At 46.2% G+C, this 15,869-nt stretch overlaps 1 protein-coding gene across 1 annotated transcript in view; it reads left to right on the top strand.

The window, feature by feature from the left end:
- The window catches only part of LOC149298605 (galactosylgalactosylxylosylprotein 3-beta-glucuronosyltransferase 3-like), a 42,199-nt gene extending 26,742 nt beyond the window's left edge, over nt 1-15,457 (top strand). The window contains exon 5 of the mRNA XM_089487353.1: nt 15,359-15,457. Within this exon, the coding sequence (XP_089343479.1) occupies nt 15,359-15,457 (99 nt within the window). The remainder of the gene's footprint in view (nt 1-15,358) is intronic.
- Nucleotides 15,458-15,869: the final 412 nt, after the last annotated feature.

Below are 15,869 nucleotides of genomic sequence, written 5' to 3'. Positions count from 1 at the left end.
TAAGAGTGGCATATAGGGGTTAAAAGGAATATCAGGGAGGCAGAGTGTCATATAGGGGGTATAAAGCATATATGGGGAGCAGAGTGGGATATAGGGTTGTATAAGACATATCTGGGGGCAGAGTGGCATATGGGGTATAAGGCATATCTGGCAGCCAGGGAGGCAGAGTGGCATAAAAGGGGGGCAGATGTGCATAACCGGGGCCAGCAAATAAAAGGAAATAAAAACAAAAAATTCATTTTTCTCTATCATAGTTTTTATTAAATATGAAAACCATTTACATGTGAATTAATACCGTATATTCCGGCGTATAAGACGACCCCCAACTTTTCCAGTTAAAATATAGAGTTTGTGCTATACTCGCTGTATAAGACTACCCCTCTACCCAGTATACAACAACCAGCCAATCACGGCAAGTGATGTACCTTACCGGTGATTGGCCGGTTGTTACACACACACACACACACACGTGAACGAGAGGGCAGATATAAAAGGGAAGCCAGGAGGGCAGGTAGTTCTCTGGCTGAGGACACAGAAAGCCTGCCTGTGGGAGAGACATGTGAGTAAAGGTTGGTTGCTGGACATATTATGTTAAGTTGGCAGAGAGAAGCTCTCCAGCTGGTAGTGAGGGACATCCCTTGTATAGTAAGTGCCGGACAGGCAAGGTATTTCTTTTATTGCTGTGTTGTTATATTTCTTTTGTCTTTGCAACCTTTCTAATAAACCTGACCCTGTGTCAGATTGCATGAGCTTACTGCTGTTTGCCTGAAGTTTGTGCAATCTGACACAGGGTCAGGTTTATTAGAAAGGTTGCAAAGACAAAACAAATATAACAATATATCTACACATACTAACATACGCTTGTCCATACATACACATTTATACACTGCCCTCACCACACACCCCTGCCTTTACACACACACACATACACAAATATATATATATATATATATATATATAACACACACAATTACCTACACTGCTCTTACACACACCTGACCATACACATACACTGACCATCACAGTTGTGGCAGCGTGAGGTCTGTCATTTCAGACCTCTGCTTTACTGCTCCCTCATCACTACGCGCTGGCAATTGATGCAGAGCACCGGGACATGACGTCACCCCCCGCGCTTGGCATCAATAGCCGGCGCGTAGTGATTAGGGAGCACAGAAGCCGAGGTCTGAAGTGCCAGACCTCGAGCTCCCTAATGTTGGGCTAGTTAGAGGGAGGTCGTGATCTCCCCAACCAGCCCTGCTGATCAGGGCTAGTTGGGGAGATCACGATCTTCCACCTACCTCGGGGCGGCCCTGAAAACCGGCCCAGGGGAGGCGGCTTCTACACTCGCCCCTCCCCTAGAGATTTGTGGCTTCGTGGGGAATCTCCGGCTCGGTAAGTAAGTATACCCTGTGACAGAACCCTCCATCACTGGGGTCCCTGGAGAGGCCTGAGAGCCAGCCTCCTCCCTATCGACTATGGGCCCAGGCCTTGTAGAGACTTCTGTGTGTGGATACAGGGGTTCAGTTTCTGCTGATGTTCCCCATGTTTTAGCACTCAGTGTCTCAAAACTAATGTCAGCTGGACATCCTGTGGTAGGAAGAAGGCTGATTGTTAATTGTATAGGTGTGAAGTGTTTCCCCTGTTATTGTGTGAGTTAGCCCTTATCTTAAGACCCCCTGTAGGTATGACTAGGTGTCACTGCTGCATACCTAGTTATCAATTACTTAACAGGTAGCTGTAAATCCTGTGAGCTCCTGTTATCCCTGTGTCCTGGCCATTGTCTGTCTCAAGCCAATTATATGTCTATCGTCATTCCACGTCTACGTCCCCAGTTAATGTAATTATTTATGTCTCGTGTCATACTGTCCTTCCCCTGGATATTGTGTTGCAGGATTAGATCATGTGATATTTGTCTTGCCCCTTTTCTACTTGTGTGTATATATAACTCTGTATTTGTCTTTAATAAAGGAGTCCTGTTTTCACCTCAACATGAGTGTTGCCTGATGTTTTGGGTGGGCTGTAGCCTCGCTGTGTAGCTAAACTTCGGATAGCCACAGTGCCAATGCAGCTACGGTGCAGCGACGTCCCCCATTCTATCTACAACGCTGGTTCTGCCCGGCGCTGAAGGGGTTACTTGTTGGTGTCCCGTCAGGAGGAAGCAACGTTTGGCGGGAGTACTCAGTCGGGGTACAGGTCGGGCCCGTCACATACCCGGCGTATAAGACGACCCCCGACTTTTGAGAAGATTTTCTTGGGTTAAAAAGTCTTCTTATACGCCGGAATATACGGTATTTACTAGTAAAACTTTTTTCTTATAGGGTAGTCTTATACTCGGGCTTTTTCTTTTTTTCCTAAATTATTCAAATTTGGGGGGGTCGTCTTATAATCAAGCAAATAAGGTATTTCATAATATAACCCTTTACTGACTTTTTCAGCAAGGACAAAAACAACTTTTTTTTTTTTATACCATTATTAGTTGTGTAATCCGACATTCAGTATTCATAATACATTAATGAAAAATGTTGAAACAAAAACATTTTTAATCTGATATTTTACTATGAAAATGGACCCATATTTTACTATGAAAAAAAACCAGTTCAGTTGACTAAAATACAACAAAATATATTGTCTTAAGTTGGAAGAAGAAGAAGAAAACAAAAACCCATCATGCGTGCCTACCTTGCCCTGTTCTGTGTGCTGTTAAGTAGTGTCATGTAGATTAAAAAAATATACAAAGGGGGGGCGTGTCCTGGAGCTCGACCAAGATGGCCGCACGTTAAGTTGCTCCTGACTCACCCGCCGAGATATACAGCTTTTTTCAGCGTTAAAACGCATTTTTTTTTAATTCCTCCTTGGCAGACAACGATGCCTAAACACCATCCGAAAGATTCGTCGGCCGCGGTCGCTTCTTACTTTCGTAAGAAAGATTCCGCTCCTCCGCGTGCTTCCAGCGGCCTGGACCCTGGGGACGAGGACTTGGACGCCCCCTGCACTAAAAAGGACATCGCCGACCTTACTGACCTTCTCAAGACGGTCAAGAAAGATCTCCATCGGGACATCAAAGATGGTCTGGCGACCCTGAAGACGGAGGTATGAGCTCTGCAATCCCGCACTACCGTACTCGAGCAAAACCACGTGGTGTTGGCCGAGGAGAACCAGGCCGCCAGAGCGGATTTGGAGGGATCCCTGGCTAGGTACCGGAGCCTACAGGAACAGGTTGAAGACCTGGACAACCGCTCGAGACGTTGCAACATCAGGGTTCGTAATGTGCCCGAAACGGCTCCATTACCTGACTTTATAGATCGTTACTTTCGCCTCTTACTACCTGAGGCTTCTGCTGCGGATCTCCACCTTGACAGGGTTCACCGGGCTCTTAGGCCTCGTCCCGCGCCGTCGGATAACCCGCGAGATATCATATTAAAATGCCACCATTACACGACCAAAGAAGCTATCTTTCGTGCGGTTCGCAACGGATCGCCCTCCTTGGACGGTATCACACCTCACCTTTACGCGGACGTTGCTCCATCCACGCTGCAGAAACGGAAGGTGCTCAAACCCATTACAGCGCTCCTTCGCTCTAATGGTGTTAAATACCGATGGGGTTTCCCATTCCGCCTTATTGCTTTCCACGGCTCCACTCAACATGTTCTACGAGATCCCTTTGAAGGACCGGACTTTTTGCAACGCCTGGGCATCACAGTTACCCAAGAAGTGCTCCACCTGCAAACCCTGATGGATCCTCGCCCTCGCCTCGGTAGGGCTGCCTCGCCCTCACCACTACAAGATGTTGCTTCAGGGGATGTCGACAACGCTGCTGCTCCCGCTCCGCCACTGCATTCTCAAAGGGACTGAATATTATTGCTCCCTACTGTCTATTGTGCCTTTGGGTGTTGCATTGTCTCGTTGCCCCTGCTGGGTTTATCCTAGGGGTACCATTCTTTCTGACTTTTTGCCTTGGCTTCTGTCGGGGCAGACGCGCGACACGAGGGGATGACACAGAGGGGACAGACACACACCACACACACGCTGCTTGCTGTCCCACTACATCGCTGTTTTCTCAAATGGTCCGCGTGCTATTATTCCATGCTGTCTTCTGTGGCTGTCAATCGTTGCTCCTGTTGGCTTCTCCCGAGGGGTACATGTCACTTGTTCCGGGTCAACTGATCCCACGCACTCACACTTACAAACACTTACAAACACTTTTTAATTCCCCCCCCCCCACTCGTACGCGGTATGTTACACAGGTTGTTCTGTCTAAGTTACCATATTGTTTATCATGTTGTTCTCTTCTTTTGTTCTCGGCGGGGGGTCCCATCTGGTCTCCCAGGTCCCCCTACAGCGCAGTCTCTCCGGTACTGGTGGGAGTACTGCTCTTCGTTTCGGATCTCCAGTTATAGGCATTCCCTTCTCCCTTCTGGAATTTGGGTGCTTATCCCGCGACTCATACGGTTCGCCCCTGTTTGTCGCCTTCGTTTTGAGATCGTCACCTGATACACCTCGTTTGGTATCCGTGGGCAGATCCCGCTTTCTTACCCCTGTAATACTCGTTCCCTACTCTTTCCTCTATTTTTCCCTACTTACTCTTTCCCTTCGGCTCTTAGGGGCCTCTCTTGGATTCTTTCTTTCCCCCCTCCCCTTTCCAAATTTTTTTTTTTTTTTTTCTTTTTGCAGGGGCCTCTCGCGACCTCTGCTTAAGTTTTGCGCTGATCAATTGTTGGGCCTGATGGCTGCGCTGGAGGCTTCTGGGGGGTCCGCACTTAAGGTAATCACACACAACACACACGGCCTCAACTCCCCTCACAAACGTCTTAAAGCTATGTCACCCCTCGTGCAGATGTGGTCTTCTTACAGGAGACCCACTTTAAACATGACCATGCTCCCAAATACTGGGGCAAACATTTCCTCCAACACTTTCATGCCACTCACCCCACAAAACATAATGGGGTCACGATTCTCCTACATAAAAGACTAGACTTTCAACTCACCAGCTTGACTAAGGATCCTGCAGGTAGATACATCCGATTGTGTGGCACTTTGTCTGGTCGTGAGGTGTGCTTTCTTAATGTTTACGCACCCTCTCCCAACCTCTCGGGCTTCTATTCCCAGTTGGAAGCTCTGATCGATGTTCCCAGGTCTACCGGCCTGCTTGTGGGAGGGGACTTTAACGCTACTCCTGACCCGTACTTGGACAGATCAGACTTCCGACGCACCACGACACCTAGGTCCTCCTACAAACCTCTACAGCTTTTCCTACGACGCATGCATTTGTTTGATGCCTGGCGCGCGCTCCACCCCAGGGATAGGGACTACTCCTTCTACTCTAATCCACATGATAGTTACTCCCGTATTGATCATATCTTTATCTCGCAAACTTTACTACCCTCTCTGCTGTCTTCTCGCATCCACGAAATTACTTGGTCTGATCACGGGATAGTCGAGTGTCTATTTTCTGGCCTTTCCCCTCGTCCCCCAGCTTGCACTTGGAAATTGAATGAATCCTTGTTGGCGGATCCGGTCATAGCTACCTCCGTAGCTGAGGCCCTGGAGGAGTATTTTACCTTGAACTCCTCCCCTGACCTGGCGGTGGGGACACTGTGGCAGGCCCATAAAGCCGTTATCCGCGGCACACTCATCAAGTTAGCTTTCCACAAGAAACGTGAGAGGCTCCGTCAGGAGCGCCTTTTATGGGCCGAGATACGCGACCTCGAACGCATACATAAATCCACGGGAGACCCCCGGGCCCTTCGCTCTCTGGTCGTCAAGAAGGGGGAGCTAAATCTGATTCTTTCGACCGAGGTTTTGAAGGCCATTAGTTGGACGAATCCAAATTTTTTCGAAAAGGGCAATAAGCCTGATACCATGCTGGCGAGACGTCTTCGCCTCGCCACGAAGTCACATTCTATTAGGCTAATTCACACCTCTTTCGGAAATACGTCCTCCCATCCTGACGTCATTTGTCAACAATTCACTAACTATTATACTTCCCTTTATGACGGTCATAAAACCTCCCACACACCACATGTTGCCCAGTGTACGCAGGAGTTCCTGAGGAATTCTCGGTTGCCGACCCTCTCTCCGGATGAGTTATTGTCGTTATCCGGAGAGGTTACTCAGGAGGAGGTTGACCTTGCACTCGGCACCATGAAAGGCGCCAAGGCCCCCGGCCTTGACGGGTTTACGGCATCTTATTAAAACGTTATAAACATATTTTATCCCCACAATTGGCTGCTCTGTTTAATAGCTTTTTATCGGGCTCTCCGATACCCACAGAGATGCTTTCCTCCAAAATTGTTGTGATCCCTAAAGAAGGGAAGGACGCTTCCTTTTGCTCTAATTACCGTCCTATTTCCCTTATTAATGTGGACATTAAGCTATACGCCAAGATTTTGGCGTTGCGTCTTGCCCCGTTTACCACGACTGATCCATCCTGACCAGGTGGGCTTTGTGCTGGGTAGAGAGGCCCCTGACAACATTCGACGCACCCTGGGTGTCGGCCAGCCGGGAAGCATGGACCGATCTCCAGCTCTACTGCTTTCGCTCGACGCAGAGAAGGCATTCGATCGGGTTGATTGGGAATATATGTGGGCGACGCTCGGGGCCTTTGGCTTTACTGGAGGTATACTGTCTGCTCTGCGTGGTCTCTATTCCTCCCCTAGTGCGGTGGTGGACACCGGTGGGGCCGTGTCTTCTCCGTTCTCCATACGGAATGGTACGCGACAGGGATGTCCCCTCTCTCCCCTCTTGTTTGCGCTCTGCATCGAACCGCTTGCTGTGTCTATTCGTTTGCACCCAGACATCAGGGGAGTGCAGGTAGGGGATTCCCAATACAAAGTCAGCCTCTTCGCTGACGATGTGCTTCTTTCCATCACATCCCCCCTGGTGTCCCTGCCCAATTTGTATGCCCTCTTATCCCGCTTTTCCGACATATCGGGTTATAAGATCAATGCTTCGAAGTGTGAAGCGCTGAACATTTCCCTCCCGTCGCATACTGTTAAATTTCTAGATCTCAATTTTGACTTTAAGTGGCAACCTCACCGCCTCTGCTATTTGGGGGTCTTCTTGACTGCCCAACTCTCAGATCTTTATAAAGCTAATTACCTTCCGTTGCTACAGCCGTTAAAGGGGGACCTTCGTAGATGGATGCCCTATAACATATCTCTTCTTGGTAGGGTTTATAGTGTCAAGATGACTCTCCTTCCTAAGATACTTTACCTTTTCCGCTCGCTCCCGGTCCCTTTGGTGTCCCGAGACCTGGACCTTTTCCAGGCGGAGATTTTCCGCTTCGTTTGGAGGGGCGCTAGACCGAGGTGGAGGAGATCCAACCTTTATCGCCCTCATGATGCGGGGGGCCTGGGGGTGCCTCATCTGTTGTCTTATTTTCATGCTGCCCAATTGGCTCAGCTTACGCTGGTCCATCTTGGTGCCTTGGCCCCGAGATGGGTCCCCCTTGAGGAGGCCATGTGTCACTTACCTGACATCTCAGAGGTCTGCTGGCTGGGGGGGGGCGTGCGCCCGTGCTGTTCCGGGAGCCCCACGTTGTCCTTTTCCCTCTCGTTATGGGATCGCCTTAAATTGCGGTACACTTTGCTCCATACGCCGTCTGTTCTCACTCCTTTGTTTCGTAACCCGGCTTTCCCCGTCGGTTTGTCGCGCACGTCCTTCCTCTGGTGGCGGATTCATGGTATAACTAAGGCTGGCCACATGTATCATAGGGGCAGTTTGCACACTTTACACACACTCACTACCGCCCTACAGATGCCCCCTGCCGAGGCTTTTCATTTCCTCCAGCTTCGATCCTTTTTGACAGCGCTCAAGTTTCCCCGCGCTTTGGCTCCTCTGACTCCGTTTGAACGGTTGTGCTGGACGGAGGGGTAGACAGCCGGGTGCGATTTCACAACTTTATACTCACCTTGTCGCCTATGCGTTTCCTGACTCTCCTCCCCACTGTCGACTGTGGGAGTGTGACCTGGGTGTCTCTTTCACTCAGTCGGACTGGACAGAAATTTACGCTAACACATTTTCGCTTACTGCCAACACCCTTATTAAAGAAGGTGCATTCAAAGTGGTTGGCAGGTGGTATCTCCACCCTTCCCGGATTGCCCAGATTTTCCCGGGTTCCAGCGATGGTTGCACGAGAGGTTGTGGGGAGAGGGGCTCATATTTCCACATGTGGTGGACGTGTCCCTTAGTGACGGATATGTGGACCTGGGTCTTCGGTCTTCTTAGCGAGATCATTGGTGCTCGGGTGGATCGATGTCCTTTGACGGCACTACTTAATAAGAATCATCCTAATCCTCAATTCCCCTTGTACACTCACCGGCTCATTCACAGAGTTTGTGCGGCTGCGAGACTCTCTCTTGCTGAAAACTGGAATACATGCATCCCTTCCCACGCACAGCTTCTGGCCAAAATTTGGCATATTATGCACATGGAAAAGCTCACCGCACACATACATGACACTTCTGAGCGTTTTTTGAAGGTGTGGGCCCCCTGGATGTCTTCTGCTTACGCCGATGGCTCTACAGGTAGGATGGCCGCTCTGTAAAATTTCTCCACAGCTCTCCGGAGCCGTTTACATTTTTCCTCTACCTTCCCCTCCCCCCTTTTTTTTTTTTTTTTTTTTTTTTCCTTTCTCTCTACCCCCCCATCCTTTTGCTTTTTCTTTTTCTTCTCTTTTCCTGTTTCTCTCTCTCTCTCATGCCATCTCCCCTGCTTATCTTATTATGGGGGTGGCGGGACCGAAGGGCCTGGTGGATTTGTACGATTTTTTGTCTCGGTGCTAATGTACGGTCATTCTGCCCCCGCCCCCGCGGTGTGCTCCCCTACCACCTGCGCCGCCCCTATTCTACTGCTCGCCTCTTGGCGGCTTTGCCCACTGCTACATGGGGTCTCTGCCCACGTGACTCCTCCTTCCCTATTGAGGTCCCTACTCCTTTGGTGGTTTATGCCAGTGCCGCCCTGTTTTTTCTTTTCTTTACGTTTTTTTTATGCGTCTCCAGTATGACTCGAGTGTCGGCTATGTTCACCCGTTGGGGCCTACGCTCCCCGCCTATGCTCACTCGACTATTCTGGGGCATATGCCCCCTTTGCGCTTAAGATACTGGTTTTGTTTCTGTCACATTTTGTTTCCGCATGTTTTTTACTGCATTTGCGTCTCCATCGCAAAAAAAAAAAAATGGCTCCCGGACACGGCTCCTGTTTCAATATGCTTTATTTACATTTGTGTTGTTACATGCTGTCTGGCTGTCAATAAAAATCTTTTGAATCGAAAAAAACATTAAAAAAAAAATAATAATAATATACAAAGGGCCATGCATGTTGGGGTATTTCTGTAATCTAGAGATGCAGCTGAATACATCGAGGTGATGAGTATCTCTGCTTTTGCATGTAATCTACGCAAGCAATCCAAGAAGCATGTAGAGGTTGGTTGAAAAAAAATCTACGGAAATTAATTTTTACGATTTTCTTTGCTACGGGTTGGTGACCACCTGGTTGCATGATACGTGTCTGAATGCTTCTAGTGAAATAGGTTGTTTTCTCTCCAAAAATATATAGATTTGTGGTGGTATATCTGGCAGGCTGCTAAACAGTACAAAAAGAGACTTTTGAAAATTTTACGTTTGGTAAAGGGAAAGAGCATGTTCTATTTTGGGCCTCATAATTTGTTCAGCTGAACTGGTTTGGGGACAACTTTCATAGGAAAAATATTAGAAGCGATGTATTCAATATTTTTACTTTTTTTTTTTTTTTACTAAATGTTGGACTATATTTAAAAATTGCATCAAAAGACAGCTCTATCTATCCTTGAAAAAAACATTATAGTTTTTTTGGGCGCAAGAAAAATTCAAAACCAGAGTCAACCTTAAACAACTGTAAAAAATGCTGAAAAAGTCTCGGGTTTTGGGCACAAAAGAGCCTCTATAAAGACAGGGTTCAATTATGGAATATGTGAACAATACACAGATCAGCCATAACATTATGACCACCTGCCTAATATTGTGTAGATCCCCCTTTTGCCGCCAAAACAGCCCTGACCTGTCGAGGCATGGACTACACTAGTCCTCCTGAAGGTGTGCTGTGGTATCTAGCACCAAGATATTAGCAGCAGGTCCTTTTAGTCTTGTAACTTGAGAGGTGGGGCCTCCATGGATGCATCCTGGTGCCATGTGTTCTCCAGGAAAGCAACGCACATGAACCCAGCTATACACGTGATGTATAATAAAATGTGATTCATCAGACCAGGCCACCTTCTTCCATTGCTCCATTGTCCAGTTCTTATGCTCATGTGCTCATTGTAGACGATTTAGGAAGTGAAAAGGGGTCAGCATGGGCACCGTAACTGGTCTGTGGGTATACAGCACCATACAAAACAAACTGCGATGCACTGTGAGTTCTGTCACCTTTCTATCAGAACCAGCATTAACCGTTTCAGCCATTTGAGCTACACTTGCTCGTCTGTTGGATTTGCCCATACTGGCCAGCCTTCGCCCCAGTGTGCATCAATGAGCTTGGCCACCCATGACCCTGACGCCGGTTCACCACTTTTCCTTCCTTGGACCACTTTTGATAGCTACTTGTGACGGATCGTCCTGTGCCCCAGACTGGACACATCCGCCCGTCAGCTCCTTCCCTCTCCCAGTAAGCGGACGCGCTGTGGCTGTCCGAAGAAAGCAGTCACAGACCAGCACTTCCCTCAATCATGAGACAGGACTTCATGCTTTGAGGTTAAAACAGAACTCTCTTTATTACAAACACTCAGAATTTATCCATTCACTGTGCACCGAACCCAACCCCCAATTCCATCAGCCACATCCCATCACAAATCCCATCAGCCACATCCCCTCACAAATCCTATCAGTATACAGGGGATGTATCAAGTGAGGGGATTAAGGGATACAATGGGTTTCCCTGTAGTGCGGGTGCCGTCTGGGCAGACAGGGCTGCGCTGGCTGATTAAGAGCCCCAGCCAGATTATAGGATTGTCTCTTTGAAGGCTGGAGCTGCAGCCACATTCAAACAGGGTACACATAAATATAATAATAATAATAATAACAGTGAAGATCAGAAATGGTTCTTCACACTACTGACTACTGTAAACCGGGAAGACCCTGAAAGAGCTTCAGTTTTGGAGATGTTATGACTCAGTTGTTTAGCCATCACAATTTAGCCCTTGTAAAAGTCGTTCAGATCCTTACGCTTGCCCGTTTTTCCTGCTTCTAACACATCAACTTTGTGGACGCAATTGCTGCCTAATATATTCCACCCACTGATAACATTATCAGTGTTATTCATTTCACCTGCCGGTGGTCATAATGTTATGGCTGATTTTTTTATCATGTTTTTTTTTCTGGCAAGATACTCGTATCGTGGTAGATACTTCTGATTAAGCTTCTTCTAAAGGCATAATGTGTGATGTTTTATCCATTTCATATCACATCTAAATCACATATGACATATGAATGAACATATGTGATTTTTATATATTACATTTTGGTAAAATTCTTAATAACAATATATTGAGTATCTGTCATTTTTTTAATTCTATGGAGAAATTTACGTTCCCATTGTATCATTGTTCCTGCAGTCCGATCTTGGAAGGATCTAAAGATCCAAGCGCATAGCCCCTGGAGGTTGCTCATACATCTTACATGGCTACAGATTTCTTGAAATATGGATGACAAGTATATCAAGCACATTGAAAAAATAGCATTAGGAGAGACAGTGGCTTTTCTGCCATGCAGGCCCGGACTGGCCGTCGGGCACACCGGGCATTTGCCCGGTGGGCCGGGCCGGGCCAGCCAGGGCCGAACTGACTTAGGGGCTAATGGAGCTGCAGCTCCAGGCCCCTACCTTAAAATAGGCCCAGTCAGGACCGGTCAGTCCTTAACGCAGGGCAAAAGGGGCACCTGCCCCTTAAGCCTGCAGCAACTACGACCGGGCCCGCTACTTACCGTCAGACGTGCGCGAGCAGCATCCCTTCCACGGCCAGGGGGACGCAGGAATCCAACAGAGCCATGTGACGTACGTGACGTACGTCACATGACCCTGCTGTGCGTCTGCTTCCCCTGTGCAGATCCGCGGTCTGCGAGCGGTGCGGGCATCATCGGTTCAGGTAAGGGGGTGAGGGAGGCTGTATGGTGTATGTGAGATTGAATGAAAGAGTGAATTAATGAGTATCTGAAGAAGTGAGTGAATGAATGTTTGTGAATGAGTATATGTAAATCAGTATTTGAATGAGGGAATTAATGAGTATCTGAATGAGGGAATTAGAGTATCAATGTATGAATGAATATCTGAATGATTATCTGTGAATTAGTGAATAAATATTTGTGAACAAGTGAATGAATATGTGTGTGTGTAATAGCATGGATGTGTAAGGGGGGGCAAGGATGCCACAGGCAGGCTGTTTTGGTGGCAAAGTTGCCACAGGCAGGCTGTTTTGGTGGCAAAGTTGCCACAGGCAGGCTGTTTTGGTGGCAAAGTTGCCACAGGCAGGCTGTTTTGGTGGCAAAGTTGCCACAGGCAAGCTGTTTTGGTGGCAAAGTTGCCACAGGCAGGCCGTTTTGGTGGCAAAGTTGCCACAGGCAGGCTGTTTTGGTGGCAAAGTTGCCACAGGCAGGCTGTTTTGGTGGCAAAGTTGCCACAGGCAGGCTGTTTTGGTGGCAAAGTTGCCACAGGCAGGCTGTTTTGGTGGCAAAGTTGCCACAGGCAGGCTGTTTTGGTGGCAAAGTTGCCACAGGCAGGCTGTTATGGGGGCAAAGATGCCACAGGCAGGCTGAGTGAAACCGTCTGTGGAAACCCTCCGGATGCGGGTGTCAGTGGGGCAAAGCCTGTCCTGGTGTTTGTGATTGGGTGTCAGTGTGGCAGAGCCTGTCCTGTCGTGTGTGTGTTTGGGTGTCGGTGTGGCAGAGCCTGTTCTGGTGTGTGTGTGTGTCGGTGTGTCAGAGCCTGTCCTGGGGAAAAGAACCCCAGCACTCCAATCAGCTTCCAATCCTTAGGTTACTTTACTCAAAGAAAGCAAAACAAAAAAGCAACATTCCGGCCAAACAGGGTCTTTGTCAAGCTCAAACGGCCCTGTTTGGCCGAAACGTTGCTATTTTTGTTATGCTTTCTGTTTTTGTTTTGCCCTTTTTCCTGCTAGCTCCCAGCTTCCTGGGAGTTGAGTGCTGAAACATTTCTTCTTTCTTTAACTGTCCTGGTGTGTGTGTGTGTGTTTGGATGTCGGTGTGGCAGAGCCTGTCCTGGTGTGTGTGTGTGTGTGTGTTTGGATGTCGGTGTGGCAGAGCCTGTTCTGGTGTGTGTTTGGGTGTCGGTGTGACAGAGCCTGTCCTGGTGTGTGTGTCTCTGGGCGTCGGTGTGGGAAAAGCCTGTCCTGGTGTGTGTGTTTGGTTATCTGTTTCCTTAATTTACAGTGGGAACTATTTCATTTTAACTTATCCAGAGATAAAATGCCCTCCTGAATTTGTAGTGACTTCAGGGGACAAAACATTCAAGGCCCAGAAATCACCCTGAAAAAGTGGAAAAGATAAGGTATTGTGTTATTTACTCTATAATATTTATTTCAAGGATTAGTCGCACTAAATTGTGGCTTCAGGCTTCCCACGTTGAATGACCAAGTATTATGTATATGTATGTACATATATGTTTTTTCATAAAAATGGGCTGCTCAGTCTGAAATGTCCGGGCCTATTTTGTGTCCCAGTCCGGGCCTGCTGCCATGTCTCTGCACAGCGGTGGAACAAAGTAAGGTGGGGCCCTGGGGCAACACTGCTACACACACATACATATCTAAATACACACACAGTGCATTAGCAAGCCGTTGACCACTCAATAAGATTACTGGTTTTCCCTTGTACAAATGTGGCACTTTTTTTTATTACTCCCAATAAATGCCCATTAAGAAAAATGTATCAATATATTTCCTCAAGTGTTTACAAAAGTTATTTCATAGAGCTTAAATGCTTTTTGATCACAGAGCACAAAAAATATTTACTCAAAAAAATCAAAGAAAGCTTAATTAATTCCATTCAATTGGAGTAAGTAAAAACAGCTAAATTCATCCGGTAATCAGCAACATTAATCAAAAATATATCTTCCATGATAGAGTAGAATTCATCGAAACACTTATGAGTCCAAATGTTAATAAGAGTATCCCTACAGTAAGCATGTTAAAGTGTCCATCATTATGCAAAATGGCCACCTCTGAATGCTCACTCTTATTACCATTTGGAGTCTTATATGTGTTTTGTGAAAAAAAATTGAAAAGGCATTGTATGTATAACATAGAAAGCAGGAAGTATGATATCCCAACAGGAGGAATCAAATGAAAGTTCCAACTCCAAAATATATATTATTGCAGGCCTAACTGAGTTGTCCAATGTGCCCTGTAACTTTCCAAAAGTATAAATAAGCCTATGCATATGGGGTATTTCTGTATTCTTGAGCTGAAAGTCTTTTTTTTCTGGCTTTCACACAACCTGTGTAAAGCATCTAAAAAATGAAGGGGTAATAATATGGCCACAGTTGGTAGATATTGGTTGCCAAAAGGATGTGTGATTAGTGTCTAAATGCTTCTATTGAAATATTGTCTACTATAAACAGTGGAAATTGTTCTTGCTCTCTATTTCTCATCATATATAATACCATTGGGAAGTTCCTCATATAATGCAAGTGGCATGTAAAGTTCAGTAAGGTTTTCTGAATACAAATAACTTGGGCCAATTAAAAAAATATATTGGGTGGAAGCCAGGTTATTCAGTACTTTTTAGGTTATTAGCTTAAAGCGAGCAGGCGTGCCAGTCTCCAAGGCTATATATTTTATCAGATGTTGAGTGCCTGTATGATGCCTAAACGCTTATGATCCCTTAAAAGGCATAGTTTTTTTTTTGTTTTTTTAAAGAACTTTAATAACTATTTCAGCCATTTGTAACCTTTCTTTCACACTTGATAAAGGGGTTGTTTTTGACTGTTTGTATTGTTTTCGTGAATCATTTGTGAGCAATACATGTTCGCTTGAATACAAAAGTTGAAGACATTGTGACTTCTGGTCTTTTTCTGGGATTCACGTGAAAATGTAATATGATTAAACGTTGAAAATACTCTCCCTTAATTGTTAAACGAATGTTCTATCTAGTGATAAAAAATAATTATGACAGACAATATCAGCTTTAACCTCTATACCTTTATGACGTAATTATGCTTTTTAGCAAATCTGAAGTGTTTGGGTAGGCACCTGTGAATATGCTTGTGAAAATGAATCTATTTGGAAAGGGTGTTATGTAAATAATGTGTAGTTTATTTCTCACATAAGGTTTAGTCTGTTATCCATTTTTTCTCTAAACAGTTCTCTTCTCCTCAGGTATGGGTTTGGCATACACGGACTGAAAAACCAAAACTCAAACAAGAAGAAGCACTGGAGAAACAGGGGAAGGGTTCAAATTCTAACATACGGGTATGATCTTAATTTGAAGGTTAGACCCACGGGAAGGTATGATCTTCATGCAGACCGTAGACTTGAATGTATTGGTGTATTAATACAGAAGGAAGACCCTTCTTTACAGACATTACCTTAGTGCAGAGGTGTCACACAAACAAGGAATTTCTAGCTGTGCTAACATAATTCTAAAAGGGTTTCCCAATGATCAGCCTTTTAAACTTAAACTTTTATTAGTCAATACAATGCGCTGTTGGGACACAGGAGTTTTGATTGCTGATAAAGGACTTCTGTATGCCTCAGTTTTCAGCAGCAATAGTCATTTACAACATTAACAATGTGAACACTATATTTATAATTCATTTGATATGTTAATGGCCAACATTTGCGTTTCTTTCACAAACAAGAACATGTCTAAGTGACCCCAAACTTTTGA

Source organism: Sceloporus occidentalis, unplaced genomic scaffold (genome assembly GCF_023333645.1).
Source record: "Sceloporus occidentalis isolate IW3139 unplaced genomic scaffold, rSceOcc1.0.p SCAF_32, whole genome shotgun sequence".
Classification (NCBI taxonomy): Eukaryota; Metazoa; Chordata; class Lepidosauria; order Squamata; family Phrynosomatidae; genus Sceloporus; species Sceloporus occidentalis.
This window is presented reverse-complemented; position numbering and strand designations above follow the sequence as displayed.